The sequence below is a fragment of the Leuciscus leuciscus genome (assembly GCF_965113295.1).
Source record: "Leuciscus leuciscus genome assembly, chromosome: 8".
In the NCBI taxonomy this organism is placed as follows: domain Eukaryota; kingdom Metazoa; phylum Chordata; class Actinopteri; order Cypriniformes; family Leuciscidae; genus Leuciscus; species Leuciscus leuciscus.
The window spans coordinates 6,469,820-6,495,438 of NC_138732.1; the positions used below are offsets into that span (position 1 = coordinate 6,469,820).

Here is a 25,619-nt window from a genome sequence, read left to right on the forward strand (position 1 = left end):
CAAATCATCTTCCTCACTACAAATCATTTCTCATGGTGATCTTAATCAAAATCTCCCCTGATAGGCTATACTAGATATCATCATCTTCATCATTTTAAACATGCCATGACATGTTAGCATTCTGATCATCACCATCATAATGACCTTCATCACATTTTTGTCCAGGTATGCCTGTTATCTTATCATCAAGTAGGCTAAAGCATCCTGGACGGTTCAGGTAAAAAATTTTTACCTTTAGCCTATGTGAAATGTAAATGCTCTTAACCTGTGAGGCACTCGAGCGCGCGCCAGAGTCTTATATTATAATAGAGATGTGGCGTCGGAGATAAAGCGTCGATAGCGGCATTCGGGCCTTCAACTGTCTATGTTCAGCTCTCTGTTGATCAGGGTGATTTCCGGCCAGTCGGCGGCACCTGTGTGTGCGCGTGCCATAAATCAGCTCAGGTGGGTGTCCCGGGCGTGACGTCAGCGCTGGGCAAACAAACGCGCGCTCGCAAGCGCTCAGGCAAGGTGAAGTTCAGTTAAAGTAAAACTTTCAGCTCGCCAGGAAAATGTCCGTGAGCTTCCTGCTGGACACGGCCATGTACGGCAACCCCGCGAGACACCTGAACCTCAGCCACCAGCCTCACCTGAACGTGTACCCGTCCGCCCCGTACCCGGACTACAGCGGGTACCACCCGGGTCCTGCCCTCGGGAATGACCTGCATCACAGCGGCAGCTCGTGGAGTCCCGGGTTCGGCCCGGGTTCGCGTGAAGAGTGGCCGCCGCTCTATGGCCACGGGACGGGTCACTCGCTGCCGGTTAACGGCGTGGAGGTGAACAGCATCCCGCCGGTGGATCAGGCGCTGCTGGAGAGAGAAGAGCCACAGGACTGGATGAGACGCGCCGCGGGTCCCACCGGGAACACTGGTGAGAGATCAGCACCTCTCCTGACCCCTAAACCCTCCAGTGCTCAATACTGGCTCACATCACACTCTTTCACTTCCTCTACACGATCCAAAAATACCAGGCATCGTAGTTCCACCTTGGAGGTTTTTTTTTATGTATGATATAACTTGATGCTTTTATGATAACTACAGTACAGTGTTTTTGGACAATACCATTGGTAATAGCATGTTTTCCAGACATAAATAATGGTTATACCATGAAATTTGATGCTTTTAAGAAATATACCATATCAGTACAGTGTTTCTGTTCTATTGGTAATACCATATTTTAGACATTCATCTTGGAAATAACATGATATTTGATGCTTTTATTGAAAAAACAAAAAAACAAACAAACAAAAAACAATAGTCTACAGTGTTTTTGGACAATACCATTAGTAATACCATGCTTTTGATTGCGCTTTATTTTAAAGTACATGCACTTACAGTATACTGGTTAATATAAGATAACTACATGGGTTAAGGTTTGGTTTAGGGGTATGTTCAGGGTTAGTACCTAGTTATTATTACCCAGTTATTGTAATAACTATAATAAGAACATAGTATGTACATGGGTAACAGTACTGTAAAATAAAGTGCTACCATGTTTTTAGACATAAATCATGATAATACCATGTAATTTGATGCTTTTATGAAACAAACCATAGTAATACAGTGTTTTTTAGACAACAGCAATTTTTTTTGGGACAATACCATTGGTAATACCATGTTTTTAGGCATGCATAATGGTAATACCATGTAATTTTGATGCTTTTATGTAATGCGCCATAGTAGTACAGTGCTTTTGGGCAATATGACTGGCAATAGACAATACCATGCTTTTTGGACATGCATCATGGTAAGACCATGTTTTTTTGTTTTTTTTTACATGTTCCCTGTGATCTCATGCTTTTTGGAAATATATCAGTAGTACAGCATTTTTTAGACATGCATCATGGTAATACCGTGTTTTTGAACATATAAAACCATGTTATTCTTTAAAGTATGTTGAAATACCACATAAAAACCATGGTATATGAATATGGAAATCATACAGTAACATGATCAAAACTCCTACAGTATAATCACCTGATACCATTCAATGCACCATTTTAAGACCACAGAAAGTGAAAGTTTAGTTTACACATTTCTATTACTCTGAAAACCTGCTCCTTTCTGCACAGCATTTTAGGTGTGCTAACTTACATTGTGCTGTATAGGAATAGTTTTGCTTATTGTGACCTACAGTCACATCTGATTTATATACAGATCAGTTTATGAATCAGTCATGCTTAAGGCCTGTGGTTACAGCTGAGAGATCAAAATACCAGCATAATTCATCCGTTTGATCCTTGATGTTCTACAACATCTGGGAGATCTGAAGGAGCGTGTAGTTGAACAGTCAATAATAGATGTTTGCGGCCTTATCAGAAGTGCATTATGGCTAATAGTTTACCAAGTGATAAACTAATCTCTTCTGGGAATATTTGTGTAAATGTGTCACACACAGTCAGGTTGGCACAGTTATAAAGCTCAGACGGAGCGAGACTCTTAGAGATGTTCACATTTCATTTAGTTCTAAAAGATTTGTGTTGCATGAAACACAAATCTTTTTAATGGCCTGGATTTGCATCTTTTTAATGGTCTGGATTTGTTGTTTTTGCTAAATCATATTTGGCCTCCAAATCTAATTTGATCCATTTCAATTCAAACCTATTTGTATAACACTTTTCACAATATATATACATACAGTATATCTATATATATATTGTTCCAAAGCAACTTAACATTGAATAATTCATATTAGTGGTAAATAAATATATGTACAAATATAATGGTTAATAAATGGGTGTATAAGATCACTTAGATCAGTCTTATTTTTTGTCAATAACAATGAACTGCAGTCTGTGCATATTTCTTAAACAGGCCAAAAGGAGGAAATGAAGTCACGCTCATTAGTTTTGTCTTCAGCTTTCAAAGGGCCGTTGTCTAACACTGTTGGACAAGATGCAAATGTGGTCATCGTGTTTGACTGTTCAAATGTTCTGATATCGTCACATGAGCAGATTATAGACCATGTGACAAAAACAAATATGAGAATGTTCAGGAAATACAGCTTGGAAAAAAATGAAACGCTAATCTGAACTGGTTTAATTTTCCACTCTACTTTTTCCTTAGAAAACACACACATGTAGCCTTGCCAGTATAACTTATCTAAATCACTTTACTTATCTCAGTAGCAACATACTGTTGACTTCTTTTGTTTTTATATAGAGGTAATGATAATGACAACAGATTAACCCATATCCAAACCCTATCCCTAACAGAATGCATTTAATTTATTAGCTTTTATTTTATGAAAAAGTATTTTTCACTCATTTAAATGTAATTGTTGCCCCCTACTGGACAACAGTAATAGACGCCTAATGCTTCTGACACGTGTTGTCATAAATAGGACTTTATTTTGATCTGTTAGTTATAATAATGTAGGTATTTATCACTCCAGATTCTGACAAAATTTCTATCTATTATTGAATTGAATCCTGGCACAGTTGACTCCTTCACAGTCTACTTCGAAAGCAGTCTAGTGATCTGTTTACTATCCATTTATAACTGAGCTTCATCACTGAAAACCTCATATTACTGACTGATCTGGAACACGTGATTGTTTTTAACAGAGTTTGATGTCAGGATTTTGCTTAGAAAATTAAACAAAGCGATATTTGGTAAAATAGACAGTTTTAATTCAAATTATCTGCTTATCAGTGCATTTCAGTATCAGAGAAATTATGAGTATAATCAACATTTCCCTTGCCTCGTCCGCCATCTTGCATTTTTTTTGAATGAATTATGCGAATTAAAAACTGCATTCAAATTTAGGCAAAATAAGGTTTGTGTGGAAGACAGCTTAACTTTTGCATCAGTCTGTGACAGGGTTATTAATATTATAGTTAACTAAGACTAAAACTAAAACCATAACTTGAACCGTTATTTGAAATAAAGTAAATGTTAACTGAAATAAAATGAAATATAAAAATCTAAACTTTTTATCAGCTAGTTGCCAAAGCAACATTTCTTATTACCATTTAGTTAAAAGTCACCATGAAATAAAAAAGGGACAAATTCTTAATTCAGTTTCACTTTTTTTGGTGGTCCCTTTAACACACTATGTTGACTATATAAGTAACATTGCACCTACATGTCTATTAACTCTCATTAGAGTGTCAATAGAGTAGACTATTAGTAGACTGGTAGGGTTAAAATAAGTTGACATGTGGTTGTCTGTCGGGGAACATCAAAGTAAAGAGTTAGCAGATATATTAAGCAGACAGTCTACTAATAATCTAATGAGAGTTAGTTGACATGTAGTTGCAAAGTTACTTATAGTCAACAGAATGTTCAAAAGGAACCATCAAAATAAAGTGTTTCCCTTAATTCTTATTTTATGGAATATTGCAGTATATATTATAAATGATTAATCCGCGCACATCATTATAATTGTATTTTTTTATTTTTATTAATGTGCCTCGTGATCTTAATTAAAGTAAGCTTGCAGCTCATCTCTTCTCTGATGATGATGTGTTTACTGGCGTGAGGGCGGGGCAACCTGTCACTCACCTGAGATCCACCAATAGCAAACCACAACCAATCCAATCAATTCCCCACGGACAAAATCAAGTCCCTCCCTACAATTGTTCTTGTTTGAGAAGCCGTTTCACTTGGATATACATCACACAAGGGAAGAAAAGACTATTGCAACTTCTGTTTCATATATATATATATATACACTCAGAAAAAAAAAGGTACAAAAGCTGTCACTGGGACCTTCAAAATGGTTCTAATATGTACACTTTTGGTACCAATATGTATCTTTGAGGGACTAATATGCACTCTTTAGGTACAAAGGTGTACCACCACAGTGACAGCTTTTGTACCTTTTTTTCTGAGAGTGTATATACACACATTTAAAAGAATACGAAAATAACACTGGTCTGTGATGCCTTAAAATACAGTCTAGGTAGGCAGCACACTAGTATTTGGCAGATCTAACAGATAAGCGCTTCTGTCTTTATCTATGTGTGAACCTCTTCCTGCTATGTTTATTACAGCACATCATATGACTGTGATGATGATGTGTGTATGTGTGCACGTTATAATGAGGTTAAACACTGTAAACCCTCATTTACTGAGTGTACACTGATCCAAGTTTAATTTTTTTTTGCCTTCCTATAACCTGTTTGAAGAGATAAACCACTGTAAAAATCAGTTATCCATTTAAAACGACTACATTTTACGCCCACCTTAACAAGATCTTCTGTTAGTTCATGAAGGCGGTTTTGTAATCGCTGTATAAATAATTGGTTTCCCCAGGATTCTTAGGTGGTCATTACCAAACATATTATGTATTAGTAATGTCACAATGTTCATTTAAGGAAGGAGATAAAGGAGAGCGCAGAGGCGCCATCTTTCGTGCAGAGACACAGTGAGTCAGAGGTGTGTGATGCCATCGTGTATGAAGGTGGAGCGGTGTTGCTCAATGTTAGCTGCTCGATTATTCATCTGTGTCTAAACACAAGGCGTCTTGAGAGTCGAACGTCCTGTCGACAAAGTGAAAGATTTTGTGAAAAGCTAATAACGGCAGAGGCCAGTGAGTCTGAGGCGTAGGCCGCACCCTGCTGTGTGCACTGTGGGAGGACCGGAGAACACTGATAAGGGGACCAGACTCAGTGTGTGTGTGTGTGTGTGTGTGTGTGTGTTTACACACGTCAGCCAAAGCTGCAGGAGAAAAGGGAAGAAAACTGTTGAGAAAGAGTTTCAATCTATGAAAACTGCATTGAGGGGCTTTCAGGACAGAGTTGTGCGGTTCCTTGTTGTTTTAGTATCATTGAGATAATATTTTAAATTAATTTTCATTTGTAGATTTCACGTTTTTCATTTTAGTTTAAGTTTTTGTCTTTTTTTTTTTTTACTTAAAAAAAAAAAAAATCTATATAGATTTTTCTTAGTTCACTCTTAGGAAAAAAGTTGAGGTTATATATACTCTAGGTTTCTTGACTCATTTTTAAAGAACACAAAGGTCAAAAAGGTTCTTTACAAGGAGAAATGTCATGTATAAGTTTTTTTTCTTTTTTTTCTAGTGATAAAGTATGTTTAGTAGCTGCTTAATTCATAAAACTTTAATTTAAACAAAATTAATGAATTAAAAACTAAATCCATAAAATGGTGGGAAACCCCCAAAACTCTATTTCAGTCACGCAAGTACAGCTCCTATCTCTTTAAATGGGGAAAAATACTTTACACTTTACTATCCTAATGAAGCCACAGGAGAGGATTTATGAATGAAGGTGAAGCGACATAACTGATGCTGGTATAGGTCACATGATAATGACAACATGGCGGATGTAACGTATATTTTTAGCGGTTGTAAAGTAATTACTTATTCAAAATATGTACCTAAGAGAGTATGCGATTTTAACGACTTCTAACGGCTGCTGAAGGGACGCATGACTTAACCAATTGGTGATTGGCTCTTTTATTTAGAAGGCGGGACTTATTCCGCCATATTGAGTGTCACACTTTCTCCTATTCATAGCATTATGATTGCACCATCTTCATATATATAAAGTCTTTTACGTATATGAAGTGCCTGACAGAACCCTTTTTTCTTCTAAGAGTGTTTAGTACATCACGTAAATGAAAATGAGAAATATAGCTTTGGCAGCTAGCTGGAATAAAATGTTTACTATTTTATATATTTTATTTTATTTTATTTCAAGTAACAAATATTTTTTGCATTTTTTTTTTAAGTTGTGTTTGCATGTGCACACGTGTGTGATCTGATATCAGACACACTCAGATCGACACAGACCAGCAGAAAACACTGTAATACGCCCGTCTTATGAATGCGGTGCTTTGGATGATAATTGAGGCAATATGAGTGAAATAGCAATAGCGTAAATTTAAGATTACTGGTGTGCAGATTTCAAATTTACACAGATATGCTGAAACAGAAATCTGAGTGTTTGTTGTATATGTTTACTGAAGCATTTGATTGGACAAATACCTGATGATGGCCACATGTAGACATAAACACTGTATTTGACTGATGTTTATCAATAGAGAAACAAAGATGATGTAGCTTGTAAAGGTCGGTTGCAAAACTTCCACTCATTTTGTAATTCACAGGAAGATTGAAATATATTTCCAAAGATCAGAAATCTCTCAAATGCACAGGGGTTTGTTCTAGTTTTTCCTCAGTGCTGAAGGATTTGTTTATAACACCGCTGCTTTAGTTTTTGGCCTTTATTAAACCCAAACTCTCACTTATAAACAGACAGGCCTGAAAACGCTGTTCATTTACACAACGAGTGTTTTGGGGTTTGAAAACCAGTTTCAAAGTGCAAGTTTTTGAAAACAAGACTGTTATAATTTCTTTATAAACTACAAAAACACAAATTTGTGAAAATAGTGACATCATGGGCATGCTTATTACATGTTCAGTCTATAGGCGCAGTGTTTCTCTACAAAGTGACATCGCCAACTACTGGCCTGGCAGCAGAATACAGCGTAACGGTTTAACAATCTACAACAAAACAGAGCGAGCTTTGGTGATATCTAAGCAAATATTTTATTAACACAATAGTAATTTATCGCTATAAATAACATAACATTTTTAAAAAGTTGGTCAAAACCGTACATTTAACACCATTAAGCAATGCAACTTCCAGACGCCATCTTTATTTTTAAGTTTAACCAGAGATAGTATTATTATTGAGAGATATGAGGGTCCGTGGCTCGACCACTGAAGAAAGCGATCACGTGTGCCTTCATAACCAATCAGTCTTGACGTCCTTGAATTTCGTTCAGAGTTGTGCGACAGTCAATCACTGTTTGCGGAGACCATACACTGAAAAAAACAATAAGTAAAATTTACTCAATTTTTCTTTGGCAAGTTTTTGCACGAATATTTTTAAAGTAAATATCACACGCATATTTTTAAAGTAAATTTCACATATCGTTAGCCTCATAGCATAATTGTCATAAAAGTCATTTTTTGTTTTTCCTTGTTTTCCAAAGACATTGAAATATGACTTAGGCTCATTATGCTAAGAGGCTAACGATATGGAATTAAGTCAACTCTACTTAACTAAGTTAAGTGAAAGTAACAAAGAAAATAAGTAATTTTAACTTGGCTAGTAAAAGGTTGAGTAATATTTATTTAGTTGAAGTTCCCTTTGCAATACATTTCACTCATACATTATAATATTGAATTAAGTATATGCTTTACTTAAAAATTAGTAATTAAAGTAATTAATACAATAGATATTGTGTAAGACAGCTTATCTACATATGTTTATCATCATGTGAACGCAGAGACCTCAATACTTGGTAGACAATACACAATGACGGTAACATTTGATGGATCGTTTTTGTGTTTGAATGTGTCATTTTGAGTAGAAAATGAACTCCAAATGTCATAAAATGGCACGTTACTAATCCTAACAACAAAAGCAATGATGAAACAGTGTAAATACAGTTTGAAAACAGTGAAAAATCAACCTCATTAATTATTCAAGGCCCAGTGCATGATGGGAACACCAGTATCAGAAAAGTTGAGTAATTTTACTTAATTTTATAACGTTGATATTTACGCTTTCATTTCTACACGCTTGAATTGAGTACTAATATAGAATTTACTTAATTTTTTTAACTCTTGCCCGAAGTAACTTTTTCATGTAAATTACATTGTTTTTTTTTCTGTAGTATTTACTTTACCACAAAATCATTTTTATCAGTGTAGAAATAAATGAGAAGTGCGGTAAACTGAATAATACATTTTTTTTTAAATTCGGCGTAAACTCTAAAAATAGATCAATCCTGCAAAGAGCAAACATGTTGAAGATTAGCCGATAAGCTGTTGAGTGATTAAATGATAAGCCGTTTTCCCACAAAAGCATGTTGTGAAGCCTCTCGTCCATTGACATCCACTAAAAAATAATGGCCTCTAGTCTCCTTCCCTCTGTACTGCAGCGTTACGCTATGTTTTTGCTAATCTTGGAGGCTTGCCTTAAAGCAGCTTTGGCTTAACTCTCACAGAATGGAAGGCAGAGGATTGTGGGATATAAAGGCAGTGAAGGATCCATCTATGCTGCCTTTAACAGTCGAGCAGATGAAGGAACCTCAGGAGACATTAGATTCGGATGTGCCTTGATGCCCTTTTACCTTGAAATGCAGCATTTTTTTAATTTATGACTCGTGATGCAGCCTAAGTCATAATCACACGTGTTCATTTGTTAGCCAGAGGACTGACTGAGCCTGGTTTCTCACGAGGTTTTTTTCTCCATTCTGTCAGCTGATAACGTTTGGCTTCCTTGCCACCGTCACCTCAGGCTAGCTTAGTTGGGGACTCTTAATATTCAACAATATTATTGATTTGACTGCACTGACACTATTGCTGGTGGATGACATCACTGCTTTATAGATTAAAAATGAACTAATTTAATAACTGACTTCAATGACACTGTTTTCTTTTAGAGTTGCTGCACAGCCGAAATGATCTTTGTTTGCTTCATTAAATCATTTTCCTGTTATCATTGTATAAAGCTGCTTTGGAGCAATCTGTATTGTATAAAGCTCTTATAAATAAAGCTGACTTGAAGTTGTGACGTATTTTCTGAAATGGAAAACTGAATGAGAAAAATAGAGGGCGTGGCTTGTTTTATCCCACTGGGAATTGATTGGATATAACAAAAAAAGTGGGCGTTCCATTCAGCTCGCTTCAGATTTTTTTTTTTTTTTTGTGTATTAATCAACTTGCATGGATAAATTATTCAACACAAGACTAGTAATGTGCACTAACAAAGTAAATAGGGTCAATTTTGATCTCATGTCGATTTTAAATGTTTTGTATCAAACAGAAAGATGAGGGAAACAATAAAAAACATGTTGTTGATGGAAATTGAAATGCAAACAAAACTGGATCTGCTGAAAAATGTGCCACAACATTAAAGACGTTTTAAGACAAAAGTACTTAGCAATCCCAAACATATTTGGACTCTGAATTCACTCTTATGAATATTTGAATATCATTGCATTAGGAAATAAAGCATCAAAGCTGTTTAAAGGTCATTGCAAATATCTGAAAAGTAAAGTTATATCTAAGAAAAGCTCTTGAGTAGAGTCGTGCAGATTCAAACACATGCGTTGTTACTTTCTACATTCTACTTTCTACATTTCTACATTTCTACAATCACATTCACACATTTTAAGTGTGACTTAAGATTTAAAGTGGGGTTTAGTGGGGTAAGACGAGGCTGTCTGATGTCAGAACGTGGTTAACGCTAACAGAACATCAGGCAAACAACATCTCAAGAGGAACCAAAAACTGGGGGAGGAATAGAAAAGTGGTTTACCACAGTGGTGTTCTTCATCAGCCTCTGTAGAGGAATATTCATGTTATTACTGCCGAAAGTGTCTTGGATGGTGAGAGATTATGAAAACAGGAACTGAGATCTCATCTGTGGCACTTCCTTTTTGACACCCAAACACTTCAACAACATTTTTCATCTTTCTATATATTTTGTATTTACTCAATTTATTACAAACCCCTTTAAAAAAAAAAGAAAAAAAAAAAAGAAATGAATCAATCATGTATTTCAGCAAATTATAGATATTTTAGATCGCTGGGATTGATTTGTTCTTCTAGAGTCCAAGCTGCACAACTCTAAAATAAAAACCAAGAACACAGATGTTGTGCAATACTGAAAATATCAGGGGATTTTCAGCTTAATAAGTCGTGGGAAGTTTTGTTTTAGTGCATTTTTCTTTCCACCACTTCAATATTATTATTTATTATTTGTATTGAAGTTGAAGTTACATTGAACTTTAAATGGTTCTGTCAGGCACTTCATACATAGAACTTTTGGGGTTCCCACCATTTTATGGAATTCGTTTTTAATTAATTATTTTTTGTTTTAATTCACTTTTCATTTTAATAACATTTTATGAATTAAACAGCTTGTAAAGATACTTTATCACTAGAAAAATCAAAATAACCCATTAAGCATGAAATTATTATACATTTTTTATGAAATTATTATATAATTATATATTATATATATTTTTTTAATTCAGCAACCACAACTGAATATGACAATTAAAAAGAGAAATATTCCTGTTGTGCCGGCAGGAGGGAAGACGCGGACGAAGGACAAATACCGAGTGGTGTACAGTGACGTTCAGCGCCTGGAGCTGGAGAAGGAATTTCATTTCAGCCGATACATCACCATCAGAAGGAAGGCGGAGCTTGCCGGAGCCCTGAGCCTATCAGAACGCCAGGTGGGTCATTAACTCTCAGAAAGAGGAAGTTAAATGAACCTGCAAATTCATGCCATCTAATTATAACTGAGTTTTGTGTCAAAGGGCAAAACGTTGTTGTACAGAATAAGAAGAACATATGATGATGGTGATATGTATATAATGGTACACAGGGAAAACACCGAAATTAAATGTACTACATTTCCTAGAAAAGATGATAGCCATTAGTCAGTTTTCCATTTAGCTATTTGTATGCACATTTTGGTATATCTCATAAAAAACTCTGGATGTGAACGCCAAGATGCACATACATTTTAAAAATGCACAAAAAACATATAAACTCATTTACACAAGAAATCCCTCGATGAGTAATAAAACCCCAAACACAAGATAACATGAGAAATAATTGAGAAATAAAAGCCACGGTGGCTTCCACGATTGCAGCAACTTCCATTTTTATTACAGATATTTTGCGCCAGTTTCTCAGAAAGTGATGATTTTGTTCTCTCGAACACATGGGATGGAAACGCTGCTTCATTCGCTAATGTTTTTTAGGCAATATTCCATTTTTGAATTCGTAACTTTTGGATAGCAAATGCCTTTTTAAAATCACATTAATTATGTAGAAATACATAATTGTCATCCATGCGTCACCCTAAAATCAAAACAATGATATATATATAAACAGACAAACAGTTTAAGAAGACCATCTGCAACTAGTTAAAAATCAGGTTACACTTTATTTTAAGGTGACGTAGTACTTACTCAAATAAGTAAAGAGTAATATTAATTAACTACGTTCTTACTATAGAGTTACGGTTACGGTCTGGTTTAGGGTTAGTTACTTGTAATTATGCATAATTTACTGTTATTACTATTGTAAGTACATGTAGTAACGTGTAACTACGTCGCCTTAAAATAAAGTGATAATTGCAAAAAATAGCTCAGAAAAGTGAAATTAGTTCAGACTAAAGCGCCGGTAATTTAAATCTAAGTATTTAAAAATCAATTTAATTTATGATGTAAATAAAAAAAATGCTTATATACTTAGAATTAGCTCTAATGAGAATAATAAAAAAATAAAAATATAAAATAACACACACACACATACACGAGTACGAGTAGATGGGATGTGTCTACTACAGCTACTGCAAAAATATATATAAAATAACACACACACACACACACACACACACACACACACACACACACACACACACACACACGAGTACGACTAGATGGGATGTGTCTACTACAGCTACTACAAAAATATATATAAAATAACACACACACACACACACACACACGAGTACGACTAGATGGGATGTGTCTACTACAGCTACTACAAAAATATATATAAAATAACACAAACACACACACACACACGAGTACGAGTAGCTGGGATGTGTCTACTATAGCTACTACAAAAATATATATAAAATAACACACACACGAGTACGAGTAGCTGGGATGTGTCTACTACAGCTACTACAAAAATATATATAAAATAACACACACACACACACACACACACACACGAGTAGCTGGGATGTGTCTACTACAGCTACTACAAAAATATATAAAATAACACACACACACACGAGTAGCTGGGATGTGTCTACTACAGCTACTACAAAAATATATATAAAATAACACACACACACACACACGAGTAGCTGGGATGTGTCTACTATAGCTACTACAAAAATATATATAAAATAACACACACACACACACACACACACACGAGTAGCTGGGATGTGTCTACTATAGCTACTACAAAAATATATATAAAATAACACACACACACACACACACACACACACACACACACACACACACACACACACACACACACACACACACACACACACACACACACACACACACACACACACACAGAGTACGAGTAGCTGGGATGTGTCTACTACAGCTACTACAAAAATATATATAAAATAACACACACACACGTACGAGTAGCTGGGATGTGTCTACTACAGCTACTACAAAAATATATATAAAATAACACACACACACACACACACGAGTAGCTGGGATGTGTCTACTATAGCTACTACAAAAATATATATAAAATAACACACACACACACACACACACACACACACACACACACACACACACACACACACACACACACACACACACACACACACACACACACACACACACACACACAGAGTACGAGTAGATGGGATGTGTCTACTACAGCTACTACAAAAATATATATAAAATAACACACACACACACACACACGAGTAGCTGGGATGTGTCTACTATAGCTACTACAAAAATATATATAAAATAACACACACACACGTACGAGTAGATGGGATGTGTCTACTACAGCTACTACAAAAATATATATAAAATAACACACACACACACACACACGAGTAGCTGGGATGTGTCTACTATAGCTACTACAAAAATATATATAAAATAACACACACACACACACACACACACACACACACACACACACACACACACACACACACACACACACACACACACACACACACACACACACACACACACACACACACACACACACACACACACACACACACACAGAGTATGAGTAGCTGGGATGTGTCTACTACAGCTACTACAAAAATATATATAAAATAACACACACACACACACGAGTACGAGTAGCTGGGATGTGTCTACTATAGCTACTACAAAAATATATATATAATAACACACACACACACACACACACGTACGAGTAGATGGGATGTGTCTACTACAGCTACTACAAAAATATATATAAAATAACACACACACACACACACAAGTAGCTGGGATGTGTCTACTACAGCTACTACAAAAATATATATAAAATAACACACACACACACACACACACACACACACACACACACACACACACACACACACACACACACACACACACACACACACACACACACACACACAGAGTACGAGTAGCTGGGATGTGTCTACTACAGCTACTACAAAAATATATATATATATAAAATAACACACACACACAAACACACACGCACGAGTACGAGTAGCTGGGATGTGTCTACTACAGCTACTACAAAAATATATATAAAATAACACACACACACACACACACACACACACACACACACACACACACACACACACGAGTACGAGTAGCTGGGATGTGTCTACTACAGCTACTACAAAAATACATATAAAATAACACACACACACACACACGAGTACAAGTAGCTGGGATGTGTCTACTACAGCTACTACAAAAATATATATAAAATAACACACACACACACACGAGTACGAGTAGCTGGGATGTGTCTACTACGCTCATTGGTTGTTGAATACGGTAAATCACGTTGACTCTCTGATTCACAGGTGAAGATCTGGTTTCAAAACAGACGAGCCAAAGAAAGGAAAATGAACAAGAAGCGACTGCAGCAGGCTCAGCAGAGCTCTACGTCCACACCTCCCAGCATGCCCACTCACGCCAGCGCCACCATGGTCTCCAGCACCAACAACGCTTTGATGACAGACAATATATCGACCACCATTAAAGAGGAATACTGAGAACCTTTCCGACAGAAGGACAAACAGTACATGTTTACACAGTTTCAGCGACACTGAATGGAACGTTCATATTGCACTACACAAATGACACGCAAACATGTTTTATTGTGATAATGCACACAGTATTTCAATTTTTGTAAAAAATTATGATCTCGGAGTATGTCGGACGACTGAAGACACGTCATAATGCTTTCTAAATTGTTTCGCGTACTGCTTTTGATGACCTCACTGACGACGATGATGATTTAATGACTATATTTGCAGCGCGTGCATCACTACTGCTTTGCTTTGCTATGTAAACTATTTTACACCTACTGGAAAACTGACATTTTAAAAAAAAAACAAAGAGTCAACTGGTGCCTCTGTGTAATTATTCTTTTAAAAAAGTGTAAAATTTGTAATAAAAAGATATTTGATATTTGTTTTTTTTTTACATTGTTTTAAATGAAAATTAAGCAAATTTTCCTCGAAAGTCTAATTACTGTAATTTACAGTATTACTTTAGAGTTAAAAAATAAATAAAAATGAAGTCCATTGAAATAAAAAAATACGATGCTAATACAATGAATGAGTTTGGTTTAATCAACAGAAACTCAAAATATTGTTTTATGCGAACCACAAATTATCCATGTTGATTAGACAAAAGAGACACCTTTTGAAGATTTTACAGTGTAATTGCCATTATTCTCAATGATGATTCTCATTACCGTTTTTTTATAATACAATATTTTTTTATGATTTTATAGGTCAGAATAAATCAATTAAATACTACAATGGTGTGTAAATGTCACAATTTAAATAAAATATTTGTCTGCTATTTTATTTATTTTATTTTTATTTTTTTAAAGAGAATTTGGGGCAGAAAATTGGACCAAAAAAAAATCGTAATGTTCCTAAAAAAAGATTATTTATTTATTTATTTTTAAAGTAAAGTTTAATTTCGTACTTCTTTTTGAATATGACCTCGACTTGTTCCGGACCGGGTTTATCAGATTTAACTAAATCATACAATGACATTTAAACTCTAAATCAAGCTGTACTTTGAGAGGGCGGAAACCGTGCGAGTGTTTACCGATCACACTGAACTGTGTGGATCATAAGTTGCGATAACACAAGGAAACAAACACAGCTTATTGATAAAAACAGAAGCAGAAACGGTGACCACGTACACGCTCAATCATTGACAGACAAACCAGAGGTCGAGCAGAAGCTGCGATCTGTACGGATGGCATGGGTGTGTGGCCTGTTCAAAGTCAGATGATTCATGTCAATTAAAAAGCCAATAAAGACCTGATGCCAGTAACGTTCATCTCATGTCCTTCAAGATCACGCGTTTGAACTGTTAATGTTTGATTGGTTTCACAATGTCACCATTGACCCTCATCTGAAGGAACACAGATGTGTCAAAAGTACTGACACTATATATTTAAGTTGAAGTACCGTGTCAAAAGTCACCCGTGTTCACACTTCAATCAAGTTTGTCCATGTCCAGCAATGGTTATAAAAAACTGCTTTACTATAATTCAATAATGTCCAATTATATTTTACACTGAGATTAATTGTAAGTGTGATTTTAACTCGTAAACATAATCAAGTAATAAGTAATAAAAAAAAATAAAAAAAGCTTTTCAAATGTTCTTCACTGAAAAAGAAAGTCATTGAGGTTTGGAATAAAAAACTGCTTTAGGTCAAAAAGTGTTGTGATGCAAAGATGAATTCAACAATGTCATATTATATATAAATGAATTTCATTGGTTGTTTAAAGCGAAAGTAAAATTTTGGGGAGCTCAAAAAAGGAAATGATTTTTCCTTAAACATAATCAGGTAAGGAGTTCAGTTTCAAGAGTATTCAAGTAAGATATTCACCAAAATAAAATAAAACTTTCTTTCTGTTGAACACAAATTTGATATTTCAACTGTTTTTGCTCATACAATGAAAGTCAATGGGGTCCTGAGTGTTTTATTTTTTAAATGATCAGAAGAAATACAGTCATTCAGGTCTGGAATGACATGAGGGTGAGTCAATGATGACAGGGCTTTTATTTTTGGGTGAAATAAGTAATAGACAACCATACAAACACATATTTAGGTTTCAGGAACAAAAAAGAAGAAAAAATAGTTTTCATTTTAATTATACATTTCTAGTGAAATTCTTGCTGCTGAAAAGTGCAAAAAACGTATGTGAATGAATGCATGACTGTTTTTATTTTGTGATTATTTTAATTCCTTTCTGTGTAAAGCACTTTGAATTGACAGTGTATGAGATGTGCTATATAAATAAACTTGCCTTGCCTATTACTGCAGCGTCTCCAAAAATTCACCAAAAAGAGATCACTTGTTTCACACTTTAAATATCTTTATTGAGGAACCAAGTATTTTACACATGAAGCCAAGAAATGAATGTGCGATTTACAATTTTATCTTGATGAGAGTGAAAACACATTATACAGGAGAATGAAAAAGAGAGAATGAAACTCAGCCTATATCGTTTATTTCCTTCCTCATTTTCTCGAGAAAGTCTGTTTACAGCCATGCAGATAACAGCAGGATGATATTCTGAATCGTGTTCACATGCATGTTAACCATTAGCCGTGTGGAAGTTGTAAAGTGGAAAATGAAGATGCAAGGTAATAAGCATCTCCATCCCTTTAACCCCACATCAAAACATGCTTCAAATCACTCAATCAGGGGTGAGTTTCCCAAAAGCATCGTTAGCCAACTATGTTCGCAAGTTCTGTCCATAGTTCAACGAGTCAGTGTTTCCCGAAACCATCGTTCTAACGAACATTCGCAAACTTGTGCAGTTGGAACGACAGCTCTCGACCTGTGGTTAGAAGCATATAGTTTCTAGATTGCATGACATGTGGACTTAATAAATCCTTATCTTGAGCAAAATAAGCAAGCTGACATTCAGTACAACCTGTGTCTTTTATTTCGAATACATACAAATGTCATTTACGACTTTTAGTTTGTCAAGAGATTTAAAGCACCGTTTCTGAAGAGTGCGCATGTGCGAACGTGCTCGACTATGTAAGAACGAGCCTATGATTGAATCTGGAAATAAAGCAAAATAACTGAGAAAAATGAGAAATAGTCCTCAGATGTCATGTCTGTAATTTATAATAAAACATCTAGAGTTAATGCGATCTCAAATGGTTTCATTAAAAGAAGTTATTACTCCACCACGTGCGTGACGTCATTAAAGGGTTAGTTCACCCAAAAATGAAAATTCTGTCAGTAATTACTCACCCTCATGTTGTTCCAACCCCGTAAGACCTTCGTTCATCTTCGCAACACAAATGAAGATATTTTTGATTAAATCTGAGAGCTGGCTCACTCCTCCATAGGCTTCTAAGACACTATAACTTTCTGGCCCAGAAAATGCATTAAAGAGATCCTTAATATAGTCCAAGTGACTCCAGTGGCTCAATCTTAAGTTTATAAAGCGACGAGAATACTTTTAGTGCGCAAAAAAACACACAAAAATAACGACTTTATTCCACTATTCATTTCCTTCTCTCTGGGCCTCGAGTTTTTTCACGTAGTGTAATAGCGTAGCGCGTCTGTGTTGTACGTCACACGCACCACACACATGACCCACGTCGGCCAATAGTGAGCCTACGTGGTGACGTACAACACAGACGCGCTACGCTTAAACACTACGTGAAAAAACTCGAGGCCCAGAGAGAAGGAAATGAATAGTGGAATAAAGTCGTTATTTTTGTGTGTTTTTTTGCGCACTAAAAGTATTCTCGTCGCTTTATAAACTTAAGATTGAGTCACTGGAGTCACTTGGACTATATTAACGATCTCTTTAATGCATTTTCTGGGCCAGAAAGTTATAGTGTCTTAGAAGCCTATGGAGGAGTGAGAAAGCTCTCAGATTTAATCAAAAATATCTTAATTTGTGTTCCGAAGATGAACGAAGGTCTTACGGGGTTGGAACAACATGAGGGTGAGTAATTACTGACAGAATTTTCATTTTTGGGTGAACTAACCCTTTAACCAACGTGGTTGAACGACCACTTTGCACAAAACAGTTTCTGGAAACAGTCGTGTCTAGCTAGTTGATTTCTTCAACGATGCATCGTACTATGTACTAGTCAAGCAGCGAGTTACATCGTTGTTCGGGAAACGCACCCCTGACCGACATTAGTCGTCTTGACCGCTTGTGTAGATTGATAAGACACTTTTACACTAACAAATATAATCAATTAAATCATTCATATGCACCCAAGCAAACTCTTTTTTTCTATATTTCTTTATTTTATATTTATATTTAGAATCAAACTACCTGAAAACTTATGGAAAATTAAATGACCAATAGCTGTGGGATCCTGCATATCCATACATACATACATATATATACACACACACATATATATATATATATATATATATATATATACAAACACACACACACACACACATATATATATATATGAAATGTCTCAAAATTGATTTATACACTGTTGCATGCACACAACAGCAATGTAACTGCCCACAACGTTCACCGTTTGCACTGAGAAGGGATGAGATGTTTCCACTCACATGCAGGAAATCACATGATATGACCAGGAAACCACATTTAAGAAATCCACATCAGACTAAATCAACCGTGTTAAAACCAACCAAACTCAAGCTGAAGGAACTGACCGAAACACGAACCTTACATAAAGTTACGACAAATATGCTCTCAATCCGCATGAATAAAGCGGAAGTGTAATGTAGTTAGGGTCATTCTAAGGGCCGCTCACACTGACAGCATAAATGTCAAGTCATTTTTTTTGATATTGTGATTTTTTTTTTTTTTTTTACTATTTATATTGTCTTTTCTCAATACACATGGTTTCAAACCAGCTTTACAGAAAACCGTACTGTTAAAATTTGTAATATCATAATAATATGTAATAACATAACGTAATAATAACATGCCTTTTAATCTTATAAAAAGGTAATAATAGTTCCATTTTGTGATGATATACAATCAGTTGAGATTTGCTTTACAGTATGTCTCACTTTACGTGAATGTACTGTATGTATGCAAATAAAGTTGGATATACTATATATCCAAGTTTACATAAAGATCTGGCCAATAATATACATGGATTAAAATGAATTAATTTTATTATAAAATTAATTACAATTAATGTAATTTTATGTATTTACATAAACATTAATCCAAAGCAACTGGCTGTGCATTCAAGCAATAATGTTTTTATCTTGGAATTGAATCCTTGACCAGTTTACTTGGTAGAAACTAACCGAGTCTACTATACGCAATTTAACCCAGTCAGTGTGAGCGAACCTTTAGACTTCTTTGCTCTTTGTACTTGAGGACCTTAGGAAATTTAAGAAATTATTACAGCTATACTTTTCTGTAAACATTTTGAAATAACATGTACCATATAAATAAACCTCATTTGCAGATGTTTGACATGCTTTAAAGTTAAATTCTCTTCACTAATCAGTATCTGCTAGAAATCTAGCAAAGCAAAAAAAATGAATTGCTTTGTTTTAAATATAATAAAAAATGGCTGTATTTTCATGACCTTTGAGTAATTGACCACATCAGATCCCCTTTTTGAGACTCATGATGAAAAGTCTGCTTTCATTTAATGTTTCTTCTTGTTGAAGAGCTGCCGACAGCACAATTCATGAAGCGCTAAAAACAGAAGTGCTAGTTTGGTTGAAACAACACATATTTGGTTTCCTCTTTTTTTCTTCAGCTTGGTTAACTGGATGTGCCACAGTTTAACTTAAGACACGAATGTTAAAACTCACACTCTATTCCAGCTAACAGGAACTTCAGCAGACATTCTGGCAAGGCTCTCTTAAAGTTATAACAAACATTCATCCAGTGACATTAATAGAATATTCGTTCAAAGTTATATGATCTTTAAATGTTACCATAAAAAACGAATTTACACATAATCCATGGAACATTTTTTTAATATGGAATATTTTCTAATGTTTTTTAAATGTTAATACTTGTTTCAGAATGTTTAGAGAACATTTAAATGTAATATTCTAATAATGTTTCCAATAATGAAATGGAACGTTCCCTTAACGTTTGCATAACCAAGAAATGCCGTTAAAAATAAAAAAAATAAAAAATAAAATCAACGTTCAGAGTACATTCAGAAATAACTTTTTCATAACTTAATAGGAACATTAGCAAAACATGTTTTTGTTAGCTGGGATAGTCCATAACACGACACACAATATCAACACACAATACCATCATCAACATGTCAAAAAAAAAAAAAAAAGTTACAAAAACGTTTCTCCGATACTCCACGAATATGTTTTTTAAAAACTGTAAAACTCCCAAAGTGAACATAAGGACTTCATTCACACAAGTTTGGTTGTGAAACTATCTTCTCTGTACCTGAGAGTACAAACACTCCTCCTTCGGCTCCTGGTGAGGCTTTGGGTGGTTCGGAGTGAACATCACCTCTCCGTACTGAATCTCTTCCTTTTTTCTCTCCTTCCTCTTTGTTTGTGGCCCGACCGCAGCATATTCCACATCAGCAGCCGCGAGACATTCTGCAGACAGAAGAGGAAAAATGATGACAAGACTGTTAGTTACTGTTAGTCTCCTTTGAACAATAACAACCTTACCATAACTGGAAACTGAATGCAAGATCCATCCAAAAAAAAAAAAATGGAGCAAGGTCAATGACTCGCTACTCTACAGAATAATTAGCTTTTTGTATGAGACACATCCACTTTAATGGAAGTCTAAACTTTTGTTTCTAATGCTGGTGTTTCAACAGAGATCGTACACTTATTTTACAACCCACAACCAAAACTTTCCATTCCGGTTTACGAATTACAATCTTTGAAAACAACAAACTTATTCTACTTCATATAATAATACAACTTAACTTAAAATGAAATTATAAAATGTAACAATTAATGTAATAAAAAGTGTTGAATGGTCGAGCTTGACTGATGTAGTCAACACAGCAATCGAAGTCTTTCCATCATCATGAGGGAAACGTTGTCAGTTGTCTATTTTTAAAAACATGCATTAAGATGTTTGCATTGAACTTGAGATGTGAAAACAACACAATTGAATAGTCTGACTGATTTAGAGCAAAATAATCGACTAAAGGACATCTGAAATATTTGTTCACTTATTGAACACCATATATTATCAGTGTTTGAAAAAATTATCTTCATTACTTAATCCATTAAAAGGCTTTCAAACTGTAAAATACATGATTTCAAAAGACAGATGCAATTACTTTTTACATCATCTTTTCGTTTAGTCTAAAAGGGTGATGACACTGAAAGCAATCTGACAAATCAACTAGAAGGCTTTACACCGAGTGAAAGTGATTGTAAATGACCTTAAAGGGATAGTTCACCGAAAAATGAAGTTTTTGCCATTACTTAATCAACCTCAAGTTATTCTTTCATCTGTTGAACACAAAAGATGATATTTTAAAGTATGTTGGTAACCAAACAGGAACAAAAATACCATGGAAGTCAGTGGCTATACCGTCAACAGATATTCTTCAAAATATCTTCTTTTGTGTTCAACAAAATGTAATGACAACATTTTCATTTTGGGTGAAATATCCCTTTAGGTTGTAGGCAGTCGCTGTAGCATCACTAAAAAAAAACACAAGCTGAAAGATTCTTGTGTTGTATTTGTATGTAAATGACAGTGTGTTTTTATGTTCATACCTGATTTCTTCTTTCCACTCTTTTTGTTGTGATTCTCATGAGAGATCTGAGCATAAACGAGCTCCGTATCTCCAGCAGGGGCTGATGAGGAAAACGGACATTAGCCACATTATTTCAATCATTAACGAATTATTCGCTTCAAAACTAGCCTCTATAACAGATAATCCTCAGATCATGCGTCATCATGCGACATCACATCAACAGAAAGGAGAATCTTCTCCACCCATATATATATATATGGGACCTTATTAATACAACTTCTGTAAATATATAAGTAAATTCAGATTAATTTACATGTAAAAAGTACCATCCTGTATAAACTCTCCTCTGGATTCACAAGTGCTTCATAAAACTCAGACTTTATAGTTAAACATATATGTTAATGAATTCGTAAACGGCATGCGTTCACAATGAGCAATTAATTTTCACATTTAACTAATTTGTAATTATATATTTATTATATATATCCAACATTTATTTGTTGGAAAATGGCGAAAACATTTTTCATACCACCTTACATTGTGAAAATATGAACGCTTTCATAAATACAAGTATTTATGTCAGAAAAGCTTTATGAACGATTTACAAAAATAACTGTGCTTCATGAAAAAGCCCAATGACTTTTATCATGATCATACTTGAGTACTATGAATGGTCAAAAATCATTATTGAGTCAAATAATCAGGTTTAAAGTCAAGATTCACAAGGCCTTTCTGCCATTTTGAACCAATTTGCCTATTGTTTTTCATGACTCACCTGACAAGGTTTGTCAAATCTCCACCAAAACTGGCTCGGATCATCTTTCACCACAACTGTAATGTTTATACTTCTGGCCTTTGGACAAATTGTCTTTCCAAATCTATGCAGCATATATAACATGTATGCCACAAATCTCCTCAGCATTTTGAGGAATATTAACCAATACATTTGGCTCTGTAATTGCTGCTTGCATGCTACAGCATTTTAAAACGGTGGTTGATTATGATTTCACTTTTTAAATTTTAGTTAGTGTGTAATGTTGCTGTTTGAGCATAAACAACATCTGCAAAGTTACAACGCTCAAAGTTCAAAGCAAAGGGAGATATTTGCTTTTAAAGAAATTGCTTTTTAAAGGGGTGGTATAATGCCCTTTTCACAAGATGTACAATAAATCTTTGATGTCCCCAGAGTGTGTGTGTGTGAAGTTTTAGCTCAAAATACCCCACAGATATTTTTATATAGCATGTTAAAGTTGTCACTTTTTGAGGGTGAGCAAAAACGCACCGTTTTTGTGTCTGTCCCTTTAAATGCAAATTAACTTCTGCTCCCGGCACAGAGGGCGGAGCTACAAAAGCTTGTGTCCTTGACCTCACACAGACATACACTGAACATTTCTAAACTTTTAGCCTTTTATGTTCAAACCTAAGTCAGACAATGATGGAGAGACTCATGAAGAAGTGACAACATGTAGACAACATTTCTGAATGGTTAGTTGGTGATTTCATGTAGCTTATGTGTAGTTATCTTCTAGTCATTGATTAGCATATTCTGTCTTGATAATCTATAAATCGCGTTCCCAGGGGGCGGGGTTTATGTAAATTGGAGGAATGTTGTGTAGTCCTTATCAGCCGTTTGTTGTAGTCCTTAAAAAGCTGTTTCTTTAAAAGCAAATATCTCCCTTTGCTTTGAACTTTGAGCGTTGTAACTTTGCAGATGTTGTTTATGCTCAAACAGCAACATTACACACTAAATAAAGTTTGAAAAGTGAAATCATATTCAACCACCCCTTTAAGGACTACAACAAATGGCTGGTAGGGACTACACGACATTCCTCCCGGGTTAGTGACATCAATAACCCTGAAATGTACATAAACCCCGCCCCCTGAACACGATTTATAGATTATGATGATAATAAGTTATCAAGATAACTACACATAAGCTACATAAATTCATCAACTAACCATTCAGAAATGTCCTGTTGCTTCTACATGTTGTCACTTCTTCTTGAGTCTCTCCATGATTGTCTGAATCCAGTTTGAACATAAAAGGCTAAAAGTTTTTGAAATGTTCAGTACATGTCTGTGTGAGGTAAAAGGACACAAGCTGTTGAAGCTCTGCCCTCTGTGTCGGGAGCAGCAGCTCATTTGCATTTAAAGGGACAGACACAAGAAACGGTGCGTTTTTGCTCACCCTCAAAAAGTGACAATTTTAACATGCTATATAAAAATATCTGTGGGGTATTTTGAGCTAAAACTTCACATACACACTCTGGGGACATCAAAGATTTATTGTACATCTTGTGAAAAGGGCATTATACCACCCCTTTTAACATCTACAGTTACTACAGTAAACTGACTACAGATTCAAAATGAACTGACCTGGAGTCGACTTGAGCTGTTTCCTCTTGTAAAAGTGACATGCAGTGATGAACAGCAGAATCAGCACCAGCGCAACACAGCCCAAAATGATCATATAATGTTTTACTTCTTTGGAAGGAAGAAGCACACGGTCATTTCAATCAAACTCCAAAACCTGCTTCTGAAAGTTCATTCAAATCAACAGCAACAGCAACAAGAATTTTAACAACTAAAAGCAAAGTAAATTAGTTCAAAAATAATTTTAGCTTCAGAACAGCCAGTGTCCCCCTCTCACTGCCATCATTATTATTATTAGGTTTATTTGTAATTTGCAGTATGTGCAGTAGTTCAACACACACATCAATGGAGAAAATGCTCCAGAGCTCTGAGTGAGGGTGAGATGCATACCGAATGGGAAACTCGTAACATGTCCTGATGTCTGTGTGCTATTGGTCAGTGTAGTGGTCATACGAGAGGTCACAGCTGCAGTTGTTGTTCCTGTAATAAAACACCACTGCAGAATCACCTGCATTCTCTATCAACCAATTAACTTAAGACACGTCAACACAAATTACTGCTAATCATTTTGAAGAAACATTGCTCAGTTAAGGGAATCAATTTGTCTGAATCTCAGAAAACCTTTCAAGGACACACACGGGTCACCCTTCACTTCAAAATCAAAAGCAAAACTGTAAATAGTAAGTAATATTTTGCATAGTGTTTCACTGCCTGTTTTAGGGGCATTGAACCAATTTCATTGT

At 35.3% G+C, this 25,619-nt stretch overlaps 2 protein-coding genes across 9 annotated transcripts in view; one reads left to right on the forward strand and one right to left on the reverse strand.

The window, feature by feature from the left end:
- Positions 1 to 501: 501 nt before the first annotated feature.
- On the forward strand, positions 502 to 15,230 carry cdx1a (caudal type homeobox 1a). The gene is made up of 3 exons (XM_082177163.1): positions 502 to 909; positions 11,116 to 11,264; positions 14,633 to 15,230. The coding sequence occupies exons 1-3, from the start codon at positions 552 to 554 to the stop codon at positions 14,822 to 14,824; spliced, it is 699 nt and encodes a 232-aa protein (XP_082033289.1). The 5' UTR covers positions 502 to 551; the 3' UTR covers positions 14,825 to 15,230.
- Positions 15,231 to 19,773: 4,543 nt separating this feature from the next.
- Positions 19,774 to 25,619, reverse strand: part of LOC309503994 (uncharacterized protein) — a 44,491-nt gene continuing 38,645 nt past the window's right edge. For 3 of the 8 annotated variants that reach the window (XM_082176934.1, XM_082176928.1, XM_082176932.1), the window contains 4 exons: positions 25,267 to 25,356; positions 24,880 to 24,987; positions 22,523 to 22,603; positions 19,774 to 21,373 (listed from right to left, as the gene is read on the reverse strand). In XM_082176934.1, the coding sequence (XP_082033060.1) occupies positions 21,201 to 21,373; positions 22,523 to 22,603; positions 24,880 to 24,987; positions 25,267 to 25,356 (452 nt within the window). In that variant the 3' untranslated portion in view covers positions 19,774 to 21,200. Of the gene's footprint in view, positions 21,374 to 22,522; positions 22,604 to 24,879; positions 24,988 to 25,266; positions 25,357 to 25,619 lie in introns of those variants that run through there. The other 5 variants (XM_082176929.1, XM_082176935.1, XM_082176933.1 and 2 more) reach the window with 3 other exon arrangements.